The 17,214-nt window shown below is 43.7% G+C and overlaps 1 protein-coding gene across 1 annotated transcript in view; it reads left to right on the forward strand.

Moving 5' to 3' along the window:
* PDZD2 (PDZ domain containing 2) overlaps nucleotides 1–17,214 on the forward strand; it is a gene marked incomplete at both ends in the record, with an annotated part of 280,449 nt that overhangs the window by 142,771 nt on the left and 120,464 nt on the right. The window contains one exon of the mRNA XM_080699919.1: nucleotides 8,320–8,821. Coding sequence (XP_080556045.1) covers nucleotides 8,320–8,821 — 502 coding nt within the window. The remainder of the gene's footprint in view (nucleotides 1–8,319; nucleotides 8,822–17,214) is intronic.

Below are 17,214 nucleotides of genomic sequence, written 5' to 3' on the forward strand. Positions count from 1 at the left end.
TGGTGTATTAAGGTGAAGTAAGATTGTCTGCTTTGGTAAAACAGCTGAGTTTCAGAATTATTTTATACGTTCTTGAGTTATACAGTACATTTGTGGAATTGTGTTACCATTCCAGTGCCCAGTGGTAGCAATCCATGTTGCTTTGAATTGCACATATATACTCCATGGTTCTGCTGGGTGGTACTCCACCATGAGTGCACACTGCACGCCAGGCATCAGTAGTCTAAATATACCGTAGTCCACTTTTCCATCTCTGTGACCAAAACACTTGATGCAAACAACGTACAGGAAAGACTTATTTGGCTCAGGTTTTAGGGGTCCAGTCCATGGTCAGCCGGCTCTGAGGCAGATATGATGGTGGCACAGCATGGCAGAGGAAAGGTGAGCTCAGCTCCAGGATGGCCAAAGCAAAGAGCCCAGACCAGGAAGCAACTGGGGACAGAAACGGTCCTCGTGATCACCTCTAACTAGCTACCTCCTTCAGCCCCACCTACCTAAGTTACCAGCCAGTAAATCCACTCAATCATTCACCCTTCAGTGGGTTTATCCACTGATGAGATTAGAATCCCAATTCAGTTATTGTCACACTGGGGACACATTTTCAACACATGAGCCTTTGGGGGACACTCCAAACCCAAGCCAGGACAGTGGCTAAATGTCCACGATGATTTTCAGAGGCACTTGGAGATTGTTCTTTCCATGAGTTGTAGCAAAACCATCAAGATATCAACATTGTACAGCTACATCTAGCCCTTTTGATAGAAACAGGACAGAGAAATAATGTTTGTGTTCGGATATTAAACATCTTCCTATACTTGCCCCTCTCTTACCTCCTCTTTCTAGTATTTCTTGTTCTTTAGACTCCAGGCACTTTCATCCTTGCAGCCTTTATAAACATCCAACTTCACCTGCCAACTCCTTTCCAGGCTCCCACCCCAGAGTGAAGACTCTGGAATTATGGCAGAAAGCCAAGGAACAGAAGAGAAGCTTGTTTTCCTTTTCGTGTATATATATATATATATATATATATATATATATATATATATATATATATATATTTTTTTTTTTTTTGGCAGTATGGGGGATGGAACCCAGGGGCATTCGGCCTCCGAGCTACACCCCCAGCCCTATTTTTTATTCTTTATTTTGAAACAGGGTCCCACTGAGTTGCGGAGGGCCTCACTAAGTAGCTGAGGCTGTCCACAAACTACAATCCTCCTGTCTCAGCCTCAAATGCTGGGATTACAAGCGTGCGCCACCACGCCCAGCTCAAACCTTCCTTTTTTAAAAAGTTTTTATTGGTGCATTGTAGTCATACATCTTAATGAGATAAAATACTTGTGGAGATATACATGCACACATCACCCAATTAGCCCATAAACCTTCCTTTTGTTAAGGCACATTGGAGAAGGAAATGAGGAGGGAGGGTGCATTCAGAAATAAAGGACAGCATCAGATTTCAGAGAGAAAGTTCCGGGCCAGAGTTCAAAGCCTCATTTCTAGATATGTTTGTTGATCTTTTTTTTTTTTTCATTTTGTCATCCTATAAAGTGAAAGTAAAATGAATTTTCATCAAATTAATCTTATTTGCTAGAGAACATTTTTAAATTTTTGAAAAAAATAAAAATTACCCAGGAGTGATGGCACATGCATATAATCTCAGTTACTAGGGAAACTGAGGCCAGAAGATCACAAGTTCAAGGCTGGCCTGGGCAATTTAGCAAGACCCTGTCTTAAATTTTTTGTGTAATTTTTTTGTGTGTGTGTGGTACTGGGGTTCCTGGAAGCCCTTCTACCTCCGGGCTACACTCCCAGACCTATTTTTATATTTTTATTTGGAAACAGGGTCTCTTAAGCCAGCGAGGCTGACTTCGAACCTGTGTGATCCTCCTGTCTCTGCCTCCCAAGCGCAGGGATTACAAGCATGTGCCACCACGCCCGGCATTGTGTAATGTTTTTAAAGGGCTGGGAATATCACACAGTGTTAGATACCCACCCACCCACCCACCCCAGGTGCAATCCTCAGTACTTAAAAAAACTTTTAAATAAAAATTATATGTTAGAGAAGCTTCTGAAAGAGGAACTCTTCTATATTTTTTCTAAATCACATAACTTAGAAAATCATCATCTTTCTCAAATATTGTGTTATGGTTTGCATATGTTTTGTTCCCACCAAAACTCATGTTGAGGAGGGGTCCTGGTGCAACAGTGTTGGGAGATGGGGCCCAGCGGGATGTTTGGGTCCTGTGGGTGGAGCCTCCTGAGTGGATTAAAGCCTCTTTCATGTTCTCATGGTACCGGATCAGGCGCCTGAGACTGACCCTGCCCTTGTGTTCTGCCTCTTCCTCCTGTGCCTGCCTCCCCATGAGTTAAAGCAGTGCAAAGCCTTTGCCAGATATAGCAACCCATTATTAGACTTCCAGCCTCTAGAACCACGAGCCAAAATAAATGTCTTTCATTTATAAATTCCCCAGTCTCAGATATTCTGTTATAGCAACAGAAAACAAACTGACATGCTGGCTATGAAGTTTAATGTAAAGCTTCAAATGGTATATAAGAATCATACCGAACAATAACAACAACAACAAAAACAAGTGAGATAATTGAATATACAATTATCCAGAAGGTGTTGGGAAAGTTGGGCACATCACTGAAGTACATGTGGACAGAGAATATGGGGCCATTAGGTTTACAGTGATTTGAGTAATTCTCAGAAAATTAGCTCCTACTCAAAATTCTTCTTCTCACTAACTTGCTACAGAGCCCGTAATTCGTTCATTACCCTTTGTCTTGGGATGACCTTAGAAAATTGGAGTCCAGGAAGAAATAAAATAGTCTGTCATAGAGTTCCTTTAAGGTGTCAGGGTCTTATTTATTGCTGGGAAATGAAAAGAGGACAGAGAGATGGTGCTAAACTAAAGATAAATTCCTCTTGGTTTTGTAGTTTTGCTGTATGGACCCAGCAGAAGTCATCGCCAAGATTCTTGGAGCTTTCATGAGAATACTTTTTTAAGATCTTATACTCCAAGCCGGGCGTGGTGGCGCACGCTTGTAATCCCAGCATTCAGGAGGCTGAGACCGGAGGATCGTGGTTCGCGGACAGCCTCAGCTACTTAGTAAGGCCCTCTGCAACTCAGTGAGACCCTGTTTCAAAATAAAGAATACAAAATAGGGCAGGGGGTGTAGCTCGGAGGTTGAATGCCCCTGGGTTCCATCTCCAGACCCGCAAAAAGAAAAAGAAAAAAATCTTATACTCCAAATCAACCATCTAGCTTTTTTGGTACTGAAGAAAAGGTGCCTGCATATAATTCATCAAATTATTCTAAATTCTTAGTATAAAAGATAGATTCCACAAAGCAATTTTTTTCTGAGGTACTGGGGGGTTAAACCCAGGGGCATTCTACCTCTTAGCTATACCCCCAGCCCTTTTTATGTTTTGCTTTGTTTTTGCCTGGAAACAGTCTCTCTAGTTTGCTGAAAGCCTCACTATGTTACTCAGGCTGTTCTTGAACCTGTGATCCTCTTGTTTCAGTCTCTCAAGTACTGGTATGACTGGTGTGCCCCTACCATGCCCAGTTCCCAAAAACTATTTTATTTTATTTTTTTATTATTATTATTATTTTTTTTTTTTTTTGGTGGTACTGGGGGTAGAACCCAGAGGCTTTCTACCTCCGGGCTATACTCCCAGACCTTTTTAATATTTTATTTGGAAACAGGGACTCACTAAGTTGCTGAGAGCCTCACTGAGTAGCTAAGGCTGGCCTTGAACCTGTGCAATCCTCCTGTCTCAGCCTTTCAAGCAGCCTCAAAACAATTTTAAATGAATTGATTCTTTAGGCTAAATCCTTTTCCATTTGACAGTAAGTATCCAAGAGGCCTCATTAGTCAGCTCTCCAGTGCTGTAACAAAACCTGAGATAAGAACCAGGCTTGGTGGTGCACGCTTTGTAATCCCAGCATTTGGGAGGCTAAGACAGGAAGATCATGGTTCATGGACAGCCTCAGCTACTTAGTGAGGCCCTTTGCAACTCAGTGAGAACCTGTTTCAGGATAAAGAATAAAAACTAGGGCTGGGGATATAGCTCGGAGATAGAATATCCCTCGGTTCAATCCCTAGTACCGCAAAAAAAAAAAAAAAAAAAAAAAACTGAGATGAATCAACTTCAAAGGAGGAAAGGTTTATTCTGGCTCACAGTTTTGGAGGTTTCAGTCCATGGTTTTCCAGCCCCATTGTAACTTTGGACCTATAGTAGTCAGTACATCAATGTAAACACTCATGGTAAAGGAAGCTCCATCAGTTCATGGTGCAGAGAAGCAAAAAGACAGGAAAGGAGGGTCCCAATACCCACTTCAAGGGCACACCCCAGGGACCTAACTGCCTGCACTGGCCCCACCTCCTGAAGGTTTCTCCACTGCCCGAAAGAGCCACAGGTTGGCAACCGAGTCTTTAGCACATGGGCCTTGGGGGACACTTATCCAAACCACAACAAAGCCCAAGATAATCAGACATCAAACGGATGTTTCTGTTTTCCCTTGGCAGTGAATTGGTCCTGTTGGGATGACCTGCTCCTCTTCGCCTCAGAACTCTGCCACCTACAATTGTTAGAATATGAACATAACACAGAGCCAGCCCATTTCAACACCCTGGCTTTACAGATGCGGAAAACAAAGCGCACTGTGGAGATGTGGAGACCGACTTAAAGAGCAGAACTGCGCAGTGGGCACAGTGTGGGCTTTGGGTTCAGATGGAATTAGACCTGCCACTTAGTAGTTAGGCAAACGCAGGCAAGTGAAATAATATTACTGAGTTCAGCTGCTTCTTAGGCACTTCTTAGGGAAATGGTGTCTATCAGGCATCTACTCAAAACTTGCCCATGATTACTACATTTGCTACTTCTTAAAAATCAAGACATAATTCATGTTATGATGTGGTTAAGTGTCTCCAAAGGACCATATAGCCGATAGCAGTACTGGAAGTTGGTAGAGCCTGGGAAACTGGTGGGAGATCTCTGATCACTGGGGATATGAATGAGACACTGGGACCCCAGCCCTTTCCTCTGCTCTCCTGTCCCAGCCATGAGGTAAATGGTTTTGCCACACTGCAACCTCTTCACAGGCCCCAAAGCAACAGTACCAAAGAAACACGGACTGAAAACTCCAAAACTGTGAGCTAAAATGAACCTTTTCTCTTTTGAAGATGATTACTTAAGGCATTACAAGGTAGTAACAGAAAGTGAATACAATTTCCATCACATAAAATTCACCCTTTTTAAATGTAGTTTAGTTTTAGTAGCTATACTGTTATGTAACTGTTAATTTCAGAACATTTCCATTTCCACCCCCAGATTCTGTACCTATTACAGTTAGTCCCAGTCCTCCCCTTCCCCTAGCTCCTGAACACTACTAGTCTTTCTGTCTCTATGTAATTACCTATTCTGGAAATTTTATAAAAATAGAATCATAAGGTATGGCCTTTTGGGGTCTGGATTTTTTTTTTTTTACTTAGCATGTTTTCAAGTTTCACCCATGTTAAAGAGTATAATTCATCCCATTTTATTGCCAAATAACATTCCACTATATGGATATGCCACAATTTATTTATCTGTTCATCAGTTGATGGAAATTTTGTGTAATTGTCATTATTTCATACGGTGGGGCCAGGATAGGAATTTGATGTCCCAGTTCTCCACCTGGTCCTGATTGTACTGTTACATACCATTTTTAATAAAACCTGAGCATATGTATTGTGTGTATGTGTGTATGTGTGTGTGCATGTATACGTATGTGTATATGTGTTACTGAGGTTGAACCTAGGAGAATTCTACCAGTAAGCTATACCCTCAGCCTTTTTAAAATTTTTTTGTTTTTGAAACAGTCTTGCAAAGTTACCATGCATGGCCTTGAATTTGCAATCTTCCTGTCTCAGCCTCTCAAGTACTGAAGTTAAAAGCATGCACCACCACAACCAGTATATCTGTTTTTTTGTTTTGTTTTGTTTTGTTTTGGTGGTGGTACTGGAGGTGGAACCCAGGGGCTTTCTACCTCTGGGCTATATTCTCAGACCTATTTTATACTTTATTTGGAAACACTAAGTTCCTGAGAATCTCACTAAGTAGCTGAGGCTGGCTTTGAACCTGTGCACTCCTCCTTTCTCAGCCTCCCAAGCATGGGGTTTACAAATATGTGCCACCACACCCAGCATATCTGTATTATTTTAAACAGTAGTGGTTTGCTCAAAGAAATTTTTACAACTTAGCTATCTAACTCATCTTTACAAGTATTTTTCCAATCTGGAAAAAAAATACACAATCCAAATAAACTAAATCTAAGCATTGTAGGACAATTGTGCTGAAAATCAGAGGTAGTTTTTATTTTCTAGACGCCAACGGGCAATCTTCATGCCTCTTTTTCCTCCTGTGTCTCACAGCAAGCATCACCCAAGATCTGTACAGTATCTCTGATCTACTTGTGTTTATGTGCATATGTTCACTACCATGGTTCATAGTCCAGGAGCAAAGAAAGTTTATATTAGGTTTGGTTGATATCTGAGTAACCTTCCTTTTTGTTTGCATTTCTCCATGGCAAAAATTGAGGCTTGTTCTCTTCTTTATTTAGATGGTCACCGTCATTGCGCTCACCTGACCGTTAAGTGTAGTAAATACATGCCTTTGTGCCAGAATCCAGTATGTTTCAAACACAGCTGATCTCTCTCTCTCACACACACACACACACCTGCCACCTAAGTGCAAGCCCAGCAGGAGGCAGAGAAGGACCCCATGACCTGCCTGCTCACAGGCTGACTGCCCGCCTCTCGGCTCTGATTTTCCTTGGTGACAAGATCACGGAAGGGCATCTTAATGTCTGTTTGCCTGCAGTGCTCATTTCTTCAGAGTCAGCATTACCCCAGGAGGGAGAGCAGCTAGCCCTCTTGAGACACTTGGGAAGAGTCTGTTTCTCCTTTATTGAAGATGGAGGCAACATGGCCACAAGCCATCTCTTCGTAGGTATAGGAACACCGGAAGCAGGTCCGAAGGATTTGGTTGTTGACACTCTTTGCTTGGGAACGAGTGATAGGCAGGATGTGGCAGGATTCCAGCAGTGCGGGTGCTTCCCCCAGGTTCTTCAGGGATTTGTGCTCTTGATCTTGCGTGACACAAGCCGAGGGTCCAGCCAGCCTCATTTCCTGACTGAGCAGGTGTTTTCTTTGCTGAAGCTTTAATGATCCGGGATCCTGCATACTGCTGATTACTCCCTTCATTTGATGAGGGACTTTCCTGGCATGCATTAAGCTCTGGAGCAGTTATTGTATGTAAGGCTTTACATACATTATCTCATGTGTATTATTTCCTGTTTTTCAATATTTGCCAGTCCTCAAATACACGAAAAAGCAACTGACCCTGATGGTCTTCTCTATGGTGAATGCCCCCTAATTTCCCCAACTGCTCCTGGTTGACTGATTTCTGACAGTCTTTTTCATCCTGATTTCCCACGTTTACATGTTTTCTACTTGTCAGTGATCCTCTTAAAGTGATGCCCAGACAGTCCATGGGGGCTGTGAACGTCACAAACCCAGGACCATTACCAAGAGGTGACCTGATGCTCAACCGTGCAGCAGACAGCGGCCAGTGCTTACGTAGCCAGATGCACCTCAGTGCCAGTCTACCCCTGCTCAGTACTCTACCTGTTTCCACTAGAGCTGCTGTGGGGCAGAGGTTCCTACTGTACAGTTAACTGGCGATCCTAGAAGAAGAATTTTGTACTTACCCCAATCCATTTATGCATTCTTTACCCCCCAGGGACTTCCTTAGTCCATCAGTGATAGATGGGTGGGTGGGAGTCTAGCAAAATTCCAGTGCAAGAAATTATTGAGGGAGTTGAGAAACTTTTTTAATCTCTTGGTTCAACTCCTTCATTTATCAATCATGGTTACCTACTGTGCTGTAGAATGTTTGAAGTGTTTTAAATTGTTTCAAGTTGTTGCTGGGTAGCTGGGAATTGTGGTGCATACCTGTAATATTAGTACTTGGGAGGCTGAAACAGGAAGATTGCAGGTTTGAGGTCTGCCTCGGCAACTTAGCAAGACCCTGTGTCAAAATAAAAATTTAAAGGGCTGGAGGTGTAGTTCATAGGTAGAATTCCCCTGGGTTCAATCCTCATTACTAAAACAAACAAAAGAACAACTTGAATGTCTGTCTCTCTGGAAAGCTCAGCACCTCACTCAGTGGCCAGGATTTTAGTCACCAGGTGCTGTATGGACCACTCGGTACCTGTGTTAGGAGTGTATTGGCAGTTCTAACCCACACCTGTCTGTCTGTTACAGTTACCTGGCTGAGCAGTGCTGGAATGGAGGCTTCATCTACCTGATCATGCTGAGGCGCTTCAAGCACAAAGCCCATTCCACATACAATGGCAACACCAGCAACAGCTCTGAACCGGGAGAGACGCCGACACTGGAGCTGGGCGATCAAACTCCAAAAAAGGGAAAACGAACAAGAAAGTTTGGGGTCATTTCCAGACCCCCCACCAGCAAAGCCCCAGGAGAATCCAAGAGCGGTGCTAGCAGTGAACTGGCCGACGACCCCAGCTCTGAGTTGGAGAACAGCACGGACCCTGAGCTTGGAAATGGGCATGCCTTTGAGCTAGAAAATGGCCCACACGCTCTCAAGGAGGTGGCTGGACCCCATCCCGAGAGGGCAGAAGCGGACAGAGGGGCGGAGCATGGAATCCCAAAGACAGATGCTCCTCTGGCCATGAGCGATGACAAACGCCGCTCCTCAAAAGCTGGGAAGACGGACTTCCAATCAAGTGACAGCCTGGCACGGGTAAGGTTCCCCTTGCTTGGAGAACCTGAATTTTTATATATATACTTTAATTGGGGTGTTATAATTATGCATCGCATTGACGTAGAGAGTGATAAGAACACGCATGCACACACTTGGTGCGTTTCCTTCCGAATCCCATGCCCCTCCCGCCCCTCCTCGAGTGTGTCACTGAGATTATGTCATTCTTCAGGAAAGTGGATGGAACTTGAGAAGGTTATGCTAAGCGAGATTAGCCAGTCTCAGAAAGCGAATGGTTGTGTATTTTCTCTCATCTGTGGAAGCTACGGAGAAATTGTGAAGTAAAAGAGACTTAAGAGGAGCAGTCCAATAGAGCGATGGAGGTGGTTTAGAGGAGGGAGGCTGGGGATAGAAACATAATGAAGATAATAGTTTAAGTAATGCTATGTATAGATTCTGAATTTTGGTTTTGGTCCTGGGGATGGAACCCAGAGGCTTTCTACCTCTAGGCTACACTCCTAGACCTATTTTATATTTTATTTGGAAACAGGGTCTCACTGAGTTGCTGAGAGCCTCACTAAGTAGCTGAGGCTGGCTTCGAACCTGCGGGATCCTCCTGTCTCAGGCTCACTGGTAATGGGATTATAAGCGTGCCCGGCAAACCTGAATTTTTTTTTTTTTTTTTTTTTTTTTTTTTTTGGTGGAACTGGGATTCCTGGAAATCCTCCTACCTCTGGGCTACACTCCCAGACCCATTTTTGTATTTTTATTTGGAAACAGGGTCTCTTAAAACCAGCAAGGCTGGCTTCGAACCTGCGCAATCCTCCTGTCTCCACCTCCCAAGCGTGGGGATTACAAGCGTGTGCCACCACGCCCGGCTGAATTTTAAAAGAAATATTATTTGTGGTTGCTTTTCGGGCTTAGAAAATATATCTAAGATGACCTTATACTTAGAAGCCAACAACCTTATCAAGATAAATAATCAGAGCGCAGAGCAACAGAAAAAAAATCCAAGTCTTTTTATCCTACTTAAATAAAGAACTAGTCAAGTGATCCTAAGTGGAAAATTCAAGCCTTCTCTGATAAAATTTGAGTTATGCGAGGCCCGGATAAAGCCCTTGAGCTGCATCATTATTTATCTCTGCTGTCACAAATTGCTACTCCAAGGCCAAGAATTCCTGGTGGTGGCTGATAACACAAACATCCCATCTTCTGTGTTACACAGGAAGGGGATCCAACATGTGGGGAAGCATCTGCCTTTATTTTTAGCAGTTCAAAACCAGTGATAGTTGCATAGGATCATGTGAGTGCATTGGTAAAATCTAGTGAGGTTCAGAAGCTTCACAGAGACCTCTGAGAGTGTGATATCCAGCTGTGATGGTCAAGGTTGGTCTTACCTAAAGGCAGAGCAGATGTGCATATTCAGACTGGTGTGGGGTGAGCATCTTGCCTCACATTATCCCCCATATTATGACCAATAATCTTTCAAATCAGAGCTCCATTTCTTTAGGTTATGCATGTCGTTCTAAGCTTGGCAGATGTTCCTGTGGGCCTTACTGACGTGATTGCTTCCTAGTCAGTGCTGATTGGTTTCTTCTCTGTCTCAGGAAACACCCTCTAGGGATGAAAGAGAACAGTAGAAGATGGGCCTAGAGATACCATGTTCAGCTTTGCAGGCCAAGAAAAGGCTTACCAGATGCAGTGTTTCTGTAATTCCAGCTCATCTGTGTAATGGGCTGAAAAGAATCTAAATAACCCCCCTCTTTTTTTCCCTTCTTATGGTGCTGAGGATTGAACCCAGGGATGTTTTACCTCTGAGCTATACCCCCAAGCCTATTTTATTTTTTTATTTTGAACCCAGATCTCACTAAGTTGCAGAGGGTCTTGCTAAGTTGCTGAGGCTGACCTCAGACCTTCAATCCACCTGTCTCAGCCTTGAAAGTACTGGGCTTAGGGGTGTACATCACCATACCCAGCTAAATTAACTCTTCTTATAAGGGAGTATGTCCCTTCATTTAAGGAGCTGAGTGATCCTCATAAAAAGCCTTCCTAGAGGAGGCATTACTTGTAGATGGCATACATAAACAAATGAGAAGAAAAACTTGATTTCTCTAACATTGGTTTTCTACCAATTTAATGGGGTTCCCACCAAAAAGATTAAGAGGAAGAAAAGTTTACTTGCTCCAAATTAATAACAACAAAAATATTATGTGCTCCTTACCAGTGAATACTATATTTTGATATGACTCTTCCCCTCATGATTAGAGTGTGGATACATAGAAAGCCTAAGGTGAAAAGTAAAAAGCAAGGAGTGTTGCTTTCCTTAATTATCTCAAAAGCTAAGGTACCAGAGGAAACTGGGTCTTCATATAGTCCAAAGAACAGGCTTTAATTTGGCCTAGGACACAGCAGAAATAATTTGTAATGATTCTCAGTTAAAGCCAAACTTCAAAGGGAATACCCATCTCTACTCATCTTAATTAAAAACACTAGCATAAAATTGAATTCCTGGATAAGACTATCTGAAGCCTACACATAGTAGAGTTCCTTTGCCTGGTTTTTGTGCTGTAGGCAAAATATCCCAGAAGGTATAAATGAAAGGGTTAAAAAATCCAAACTTTGATTAATTGCCATAGGAGATTTTTTTAGGTTACATTTCTAGAGACTTGCCATTTGCAATTTGCATTTTTTGCAATGGTCTGTAATCTATAGACTGATTATTGGCCCTGGGTCTTGCTTTTGGTCTTGGTAGGTAGGTAGGAACAGACCACAGTCTTCTCAGGCTCAAATATTTTAGCACACTTTTTAACCCCAGAAGTATCTTCACTAGAAGAGACTTACTTCACTAGAAGATACATATGTTTGCTCAGGACTGATAGAGTTGTCCAAAGTACATCTTCCCATCCTGTTGGCACCAAACTGAAACCAATATATCTTCACAAAAGGTGGGTTAGGGTCCCGGCGTGGTGGCGCACACCTGTGATTCTAGAGCTTGGTAGGCTGAGATAGGCGGATCACAAGTTTGAGGCCAATGTCAGCAACTTAGCAAGACTTTCTTTCAAAATAAAATAAAATAGAGCTGGGGTTGTAGCTTAAAGGTAGAATGCACCTGAGTTCAATTCCTAGTATAATATACACACAAAAAAAAATGGCTTAGGTTCTTGGGCTACAGTGGATTTTTATTTTTACTTTATGATAGTTGAGACCAAGGTCGTGCTAAAATGGAATTTCCTGAAAAACAGAAATTAGCTATTTACCTCTTAAGCCTTTGTGGGGGAAAATTCCATTCCATTTGAATAATGGAAGATTAAACATGTCAGTGTTGTTCCGTTTCTACTTTATTAATGATTTAATATATCTACAAAGACTCAATAAATTACAGGAAAGGCCTATAATGCTCATTCGGACCAATTTTGTTTGCCAGGTACTTCTTTTTTTATAGGCTTATTTGTTCTAAGAAAATATTCCATTAAAATAAATCCTTAGTCTTTGCTTCCCTGTTCTGTTTTCCTTTCACAGAGCAATAGAAAACACATTTCCTTTTAACAAATATTTTCCTTTTAACAAAAGTGGTATGTTTGTTTAAAACATACACATAACACGCAGATTTATTTTTAAAAATACAAAAGTTGGGACCATCTTCTAAAACTTAAGGATCCCCTAGGACATAGACAAGCAATATTAGAATAGAACTCAGATTTCCTTACCCCCTTCCTAGCAAAGATAAGTAGTCATTCAAAAAGACAGGTTTTGCAAATCTGTTTACCCAGAATGTGTTTTTATAATGCTGCGTGCTGAACATGAATACACCCACAAAAAGAAGGGGAAATCCTACTGTTTGCCAGGCAGGCAAGTTCACGCACGACTGGCATTTGTATGCTTAAGGGCACATTTGAGTTCTTACCCCAGTGATTGTAATCCACCCTGAATGATACTAGGCCTTTTCCCGAAGTTTTCTCCAAAAGTGGCTCATCAGAGACACAGACAAGCTGCCCCAGACCTGAATCTGCTGCAGGAGAGGGTGGAATCAAAAGAGAATCACGCAGGACATCTCCCGGGTGGTCCCTAATGTTTGCATAGAGCAAGGCCAGGCTGAGGAAGACACTCTTCTAGGAAGCCACCAGGGTCCCTGGCTGAACTTACCATCCTGCATGATCCTGTGTCCTGGTCCACGTCTGAGCTTTCACCTCTCTCCAGGCCCCCAAGCTTCAGACAACTGTCTGCAGGATGTCTCTCTATGGCTACTGAACATTCTATGTCATGCCTAACATTAAATGCACCCACTTCCTGTGCCTCCTGAACCACCCCCAGGTCCCCAATCTTACCATCCATAAACTCTCACGAACATGAGATTAAACCAGTGTGGCCTACCATCTTGGTTCATCCAGGACTTTTCCCAGTTTGCCACCAAAACGCCTAGGAAAGCCTTCCTGGTGATCCTGGAGTCAGCTCGAACACTCTCCCCTATACCACATCTAGATGATCGCCCAGTCCTGTCAACTCTGGTCCCCTGAAGGGTCTCTCAGCTCTTTCCTCCTCTCCCCCAGTGCTAGATCAAGGCTGGCTGCTTCCATGTCTGCCCCGGGCAGGCGCGGTCATCTCCTACCCACCTCACTGCCTCTCCCCTCCCTTTCATCCACTGTCCCCTCTGCACCCAGAGGGACCTGAGAGCAGATGTCATCACTCATTATCATGCACACACAGGCACATATGTGCAACACACACACACACACACACACACACACACACACACACACACACACTACCCTTTGGATAAGTTTACTTTTCCTTCAGGGTAACATTCAAACTCCTTGACATGTCATTTGAAGACCTTCACTATCTGATCCCTGCTTAACTTTCTCCCTTTACCTCTGACTCCTTCTTTCCTTTAACAACAATAGCAAAAAGAAAAAATTATGCTAAAAAATTATGCTTACCAGCTGGGCCTGGTGACACACACTTGTAATCCCAGCATTTTGAGGCTGAGACAGGAGGATCACGGTTTGTGGACAGCCTCAGCTCCCTTTGCAACTCGGTGAAACCCTGTTTCAAAATAAAGAATAAAAAATAGGGCTGGGGTGTAGCTCAGAGGTAGAATGCCCCTGAGTTCCATCCTAGTACTGAAAAATATTATGCTTACCAATTTAGTAGGTGGTAAAGCATATGATAAAGAATATAGATGAACATCCAGCTGAAGAGGTTCACAGAGTGAGGTCCACAAGAGTCCTCCAACACAGAAACTTCTTTCCCCATGGAGGTGAGGAGGGCCCCCTGCCCCCCATCTTGCACATGGATGCATCACCCACTGCAGAGGCTCTCCACCTCCACACCTTAGAAATTTCTATAAAGTTGTGATCCATTATTAACTCAAACTCCAGCCCCTCAGTCCTCCCTGGAGGATGGGGATACTTCTGAAAGTTCCAAGCTCCTCATGGCTTGGTCCTTCTGGTGGACAGGCCCCGGCTGGAAGCTACACAGGACGTCTAGTTTCTCACCACTTAACTTCCCCAGTTTGGCAGGACTCGGGGAAGGTGTTTCAGAGCCTTCTGGCTTTATGTCTGAGTCATCATGGATGCCTATCTCTCGGCCCATTCTCCTCTCCCCTCCTGGTGTAGCTTAGCTTCTACCTTTCCTGGGAAACCAGCACTGAGAGGTTGTCCTCTGGAAAGCATCTGCGACATTCCTGTCTCCTGATCCATCATTAGCCCTCCTCCTGTCTGGCTCCTGAAGGCCCCTCAATGCTTATCTCTATTGATGCAGGAATCCACAGCTTCCAGTTACCCTTAGACTTGTGTTCTCAGTAGACCTTAAGGTCAAGGCCTGTATGTCTTTCTGTCTCCAGGCCTAACTCAGGGCCTCATACCTGCAGGTGTTCTGTGGACCTTAACTAATGAAGATGCCCATGGGCACCAGGCCTGGCAGAAGAGACAATGGTCCCAGCTCCAGCTCTTGTAACCCCAGCTCTGTGGCCTTCATGGTGCTGTGACCTTTCTCTGGGCGTGTGTTTTCTCACCTATAAACTGAGCGTTGGAGTCTGATGACTAAGGGATTTCCACCTCTGAGATTATGATCACACACATCTTTTTTTTTTCATTTCTTACTGATTATTCTAATTAAGAAGAGCTACGCAAATAGACTCAGAATCAGTTTGCAGCGGGAGCTAGAGCATTTCTTGCAGTGAAATTACAGTTGGATGATGTGTTGCCTCACATTTGGGGTAAAGATGCTGTAGTAAAATGTTATTTTTGGTTCCAGCAGAAATGAGATCATTTAAATGCTGGGAGATAGCTCCCTTTAATGCTCCCTCCCCGTTTTAGTAAATAAATCCCAGGGCTGGCTTCAGAGAAGAGACACACATGCGAATCCACACAGTAGCTGGCAGTTCTGAAGAGAGGACAACACTGACCACATTAGTTCAGAAGTCTGAAGCATCCCATTTTTCATGGCTTTGCTTTTGCTCAACAGGGTGACAAAGTCTCACTGCCCTTTAAGACAATGTCAGAGGAATGAAGGGCTGAGCCATCTGTCTAGACGGGGTCCGCTTCAGAGCTCAGTTGTCTCCACAACTGGGTTGGTGTTTACACATGGACCACTGGCAAACATGCAGGTCTCACTTCTGGGCAAGTCTAGTGTCAGCCTCAGTAACCCAAAGAACCATAAGATTAGTGGATAAACGTTCTTCTCTTGTTAGCTCTGTGATATTTATGGGATATTGTTATTGAGCTGTAGGCTCTGTTCTGGTGGCCGGAGAACCCAGTTGGTAAGTGAGACAGATGACGTTCCCATCCCATAGCACAGAAAGGGCTACAGACAATAAATAAGCAGATACATCAGAATGTCTGATAGTAAGCCAGGAGTGGTGGCGCACGCTTGTAATCCCAGCATTTGAGAGTCTGAGACGGGAGGACGGCAGCCCGAGGACAGCCTCAGCTACTTAGTGAGGCCCTTTGCAACTCAGTGAGACCCTGTTTCGAAATAAAGAATAAAAAAAAAAAAAAATAGGGCTGGAGGTGTAGCTCGGAGGTAGAATGAGTTCATCCTCAGTAGTGAAAAAAAAAAAACAAAACAGAATGTCTGATAGTGACATACTGTATAACTGAACTAAACCAGGAGATGAAGTGGACGGTGCTGGCCAGTGTGGTGGGAAGGAGGGAGATGGTGGTGGTGGGTGTCGGCAAAGGAAGGCCTTGTTAAAGAGGCGATATTTGAAGGGAGCCTGAGTGTCAGGAAAGCGCAGCCCTGTGAAATGTTGGATCAGAACATTCCCAGGGAAGCACCAGCAAAAGCGGCTGGCTGTCCGAGGCAGGAAGGCTGGGGCGTTCCAGGAGCAGAGACCTGGCGCTCTGAGATGGCTGGGGAGAGTGGGCAGGGCTGGGTTTGGGCCTTACGCTCTGTCTGTGGGGAGCTACGTAAGCCATTGGTAGGGTTTACCTGAGTGCATCAGGACCTGTGCTTTTTAAACCTCCTCCCTGGATGTTTAATGGAGAATAATGGGCTGAAGAAGGTGAAGAATCAAACAGAAGAGCAGATTGGAGACTATTGTGGTCACTCAAGCTAAAGATGCCAATGGCTTTGACAGGGGTGCTCATGTGAAGGGGAGCAGAAGGAGATGGATGTGGGGTCTATTTTGGAAGCAGAGCATACAGATCTCTCACACGGTTAGGGTGTGGAAATGAAATAGAAGGGATAAAGACCACGTGTGGGCTTTGGGGTTCACCAAGAAGATGATAGGTCTGTTCCCATTGAGATGAGAAAGTCAAGCCAGGCGTGATGGCGCACGCTTGTAATCCCCACACTTGGGAGGCTGAGACAGGAGGATCACATGGGTTCAAAGCCAGCCTCAGCTAGTGAGACTTTCAGCAACTTAGTGAGACCCTGTTTCCAAATAAAATATAAAAAAAGGTCTGGGAGTATAGCCCAGAGGTAGAACGCCTCTGGGTTCCACCCCCAGTACCACAAAAAAAAAAAAAGAAAGAAAGAAAGAAATGAGAAAGTCAGGAGCAGGAGGGGGAAGAGCCCAGTCTTGACTATACTGAGATATGAATTAGATGCCCACGCAGAACTGTAAGGAGGAGGTTGCAAGCATACTTAATACTGTTATATTTAGGTTTGCCTGTTTGTTTGGGGCCACTACCAGCTTTAGCCTAATAAATTTCAGACACTAGTTTGATTGACTGATTGACTGATTTATACTGGGGATTGAACCCAGAGGCATTCTACCTCTGAGCTGCACTCTCAGTCCCTTTTATTTTTTACTTTGAGACAGGATCTTGCTAAGTTGTCCAGACTAGCCAAAAAACTGTGATCCTCTTATTTCAGCCCCCTAAGTGCACCATTGTACCCAGCTCAGACACTAGTTTTATTTTTTTAACTGAATACTGCTTTGGCAATATGCAACTAAATTTAATACTGATAATTGCACAATTGAAATTAAT

The sequence above is a fragment of the Muscardinus avellanarius genome (assembly GCF_963383645.1).
Source record: "Muscardinus avellanarius genome assembly, chromosome: 1".
NCBI classification, from domain to species: Eukaryota; Metazoa; Chordata; class Mammalia; order Rodentia; family Gliridae; genus Muscardinus; species Muscardinus avellanarius.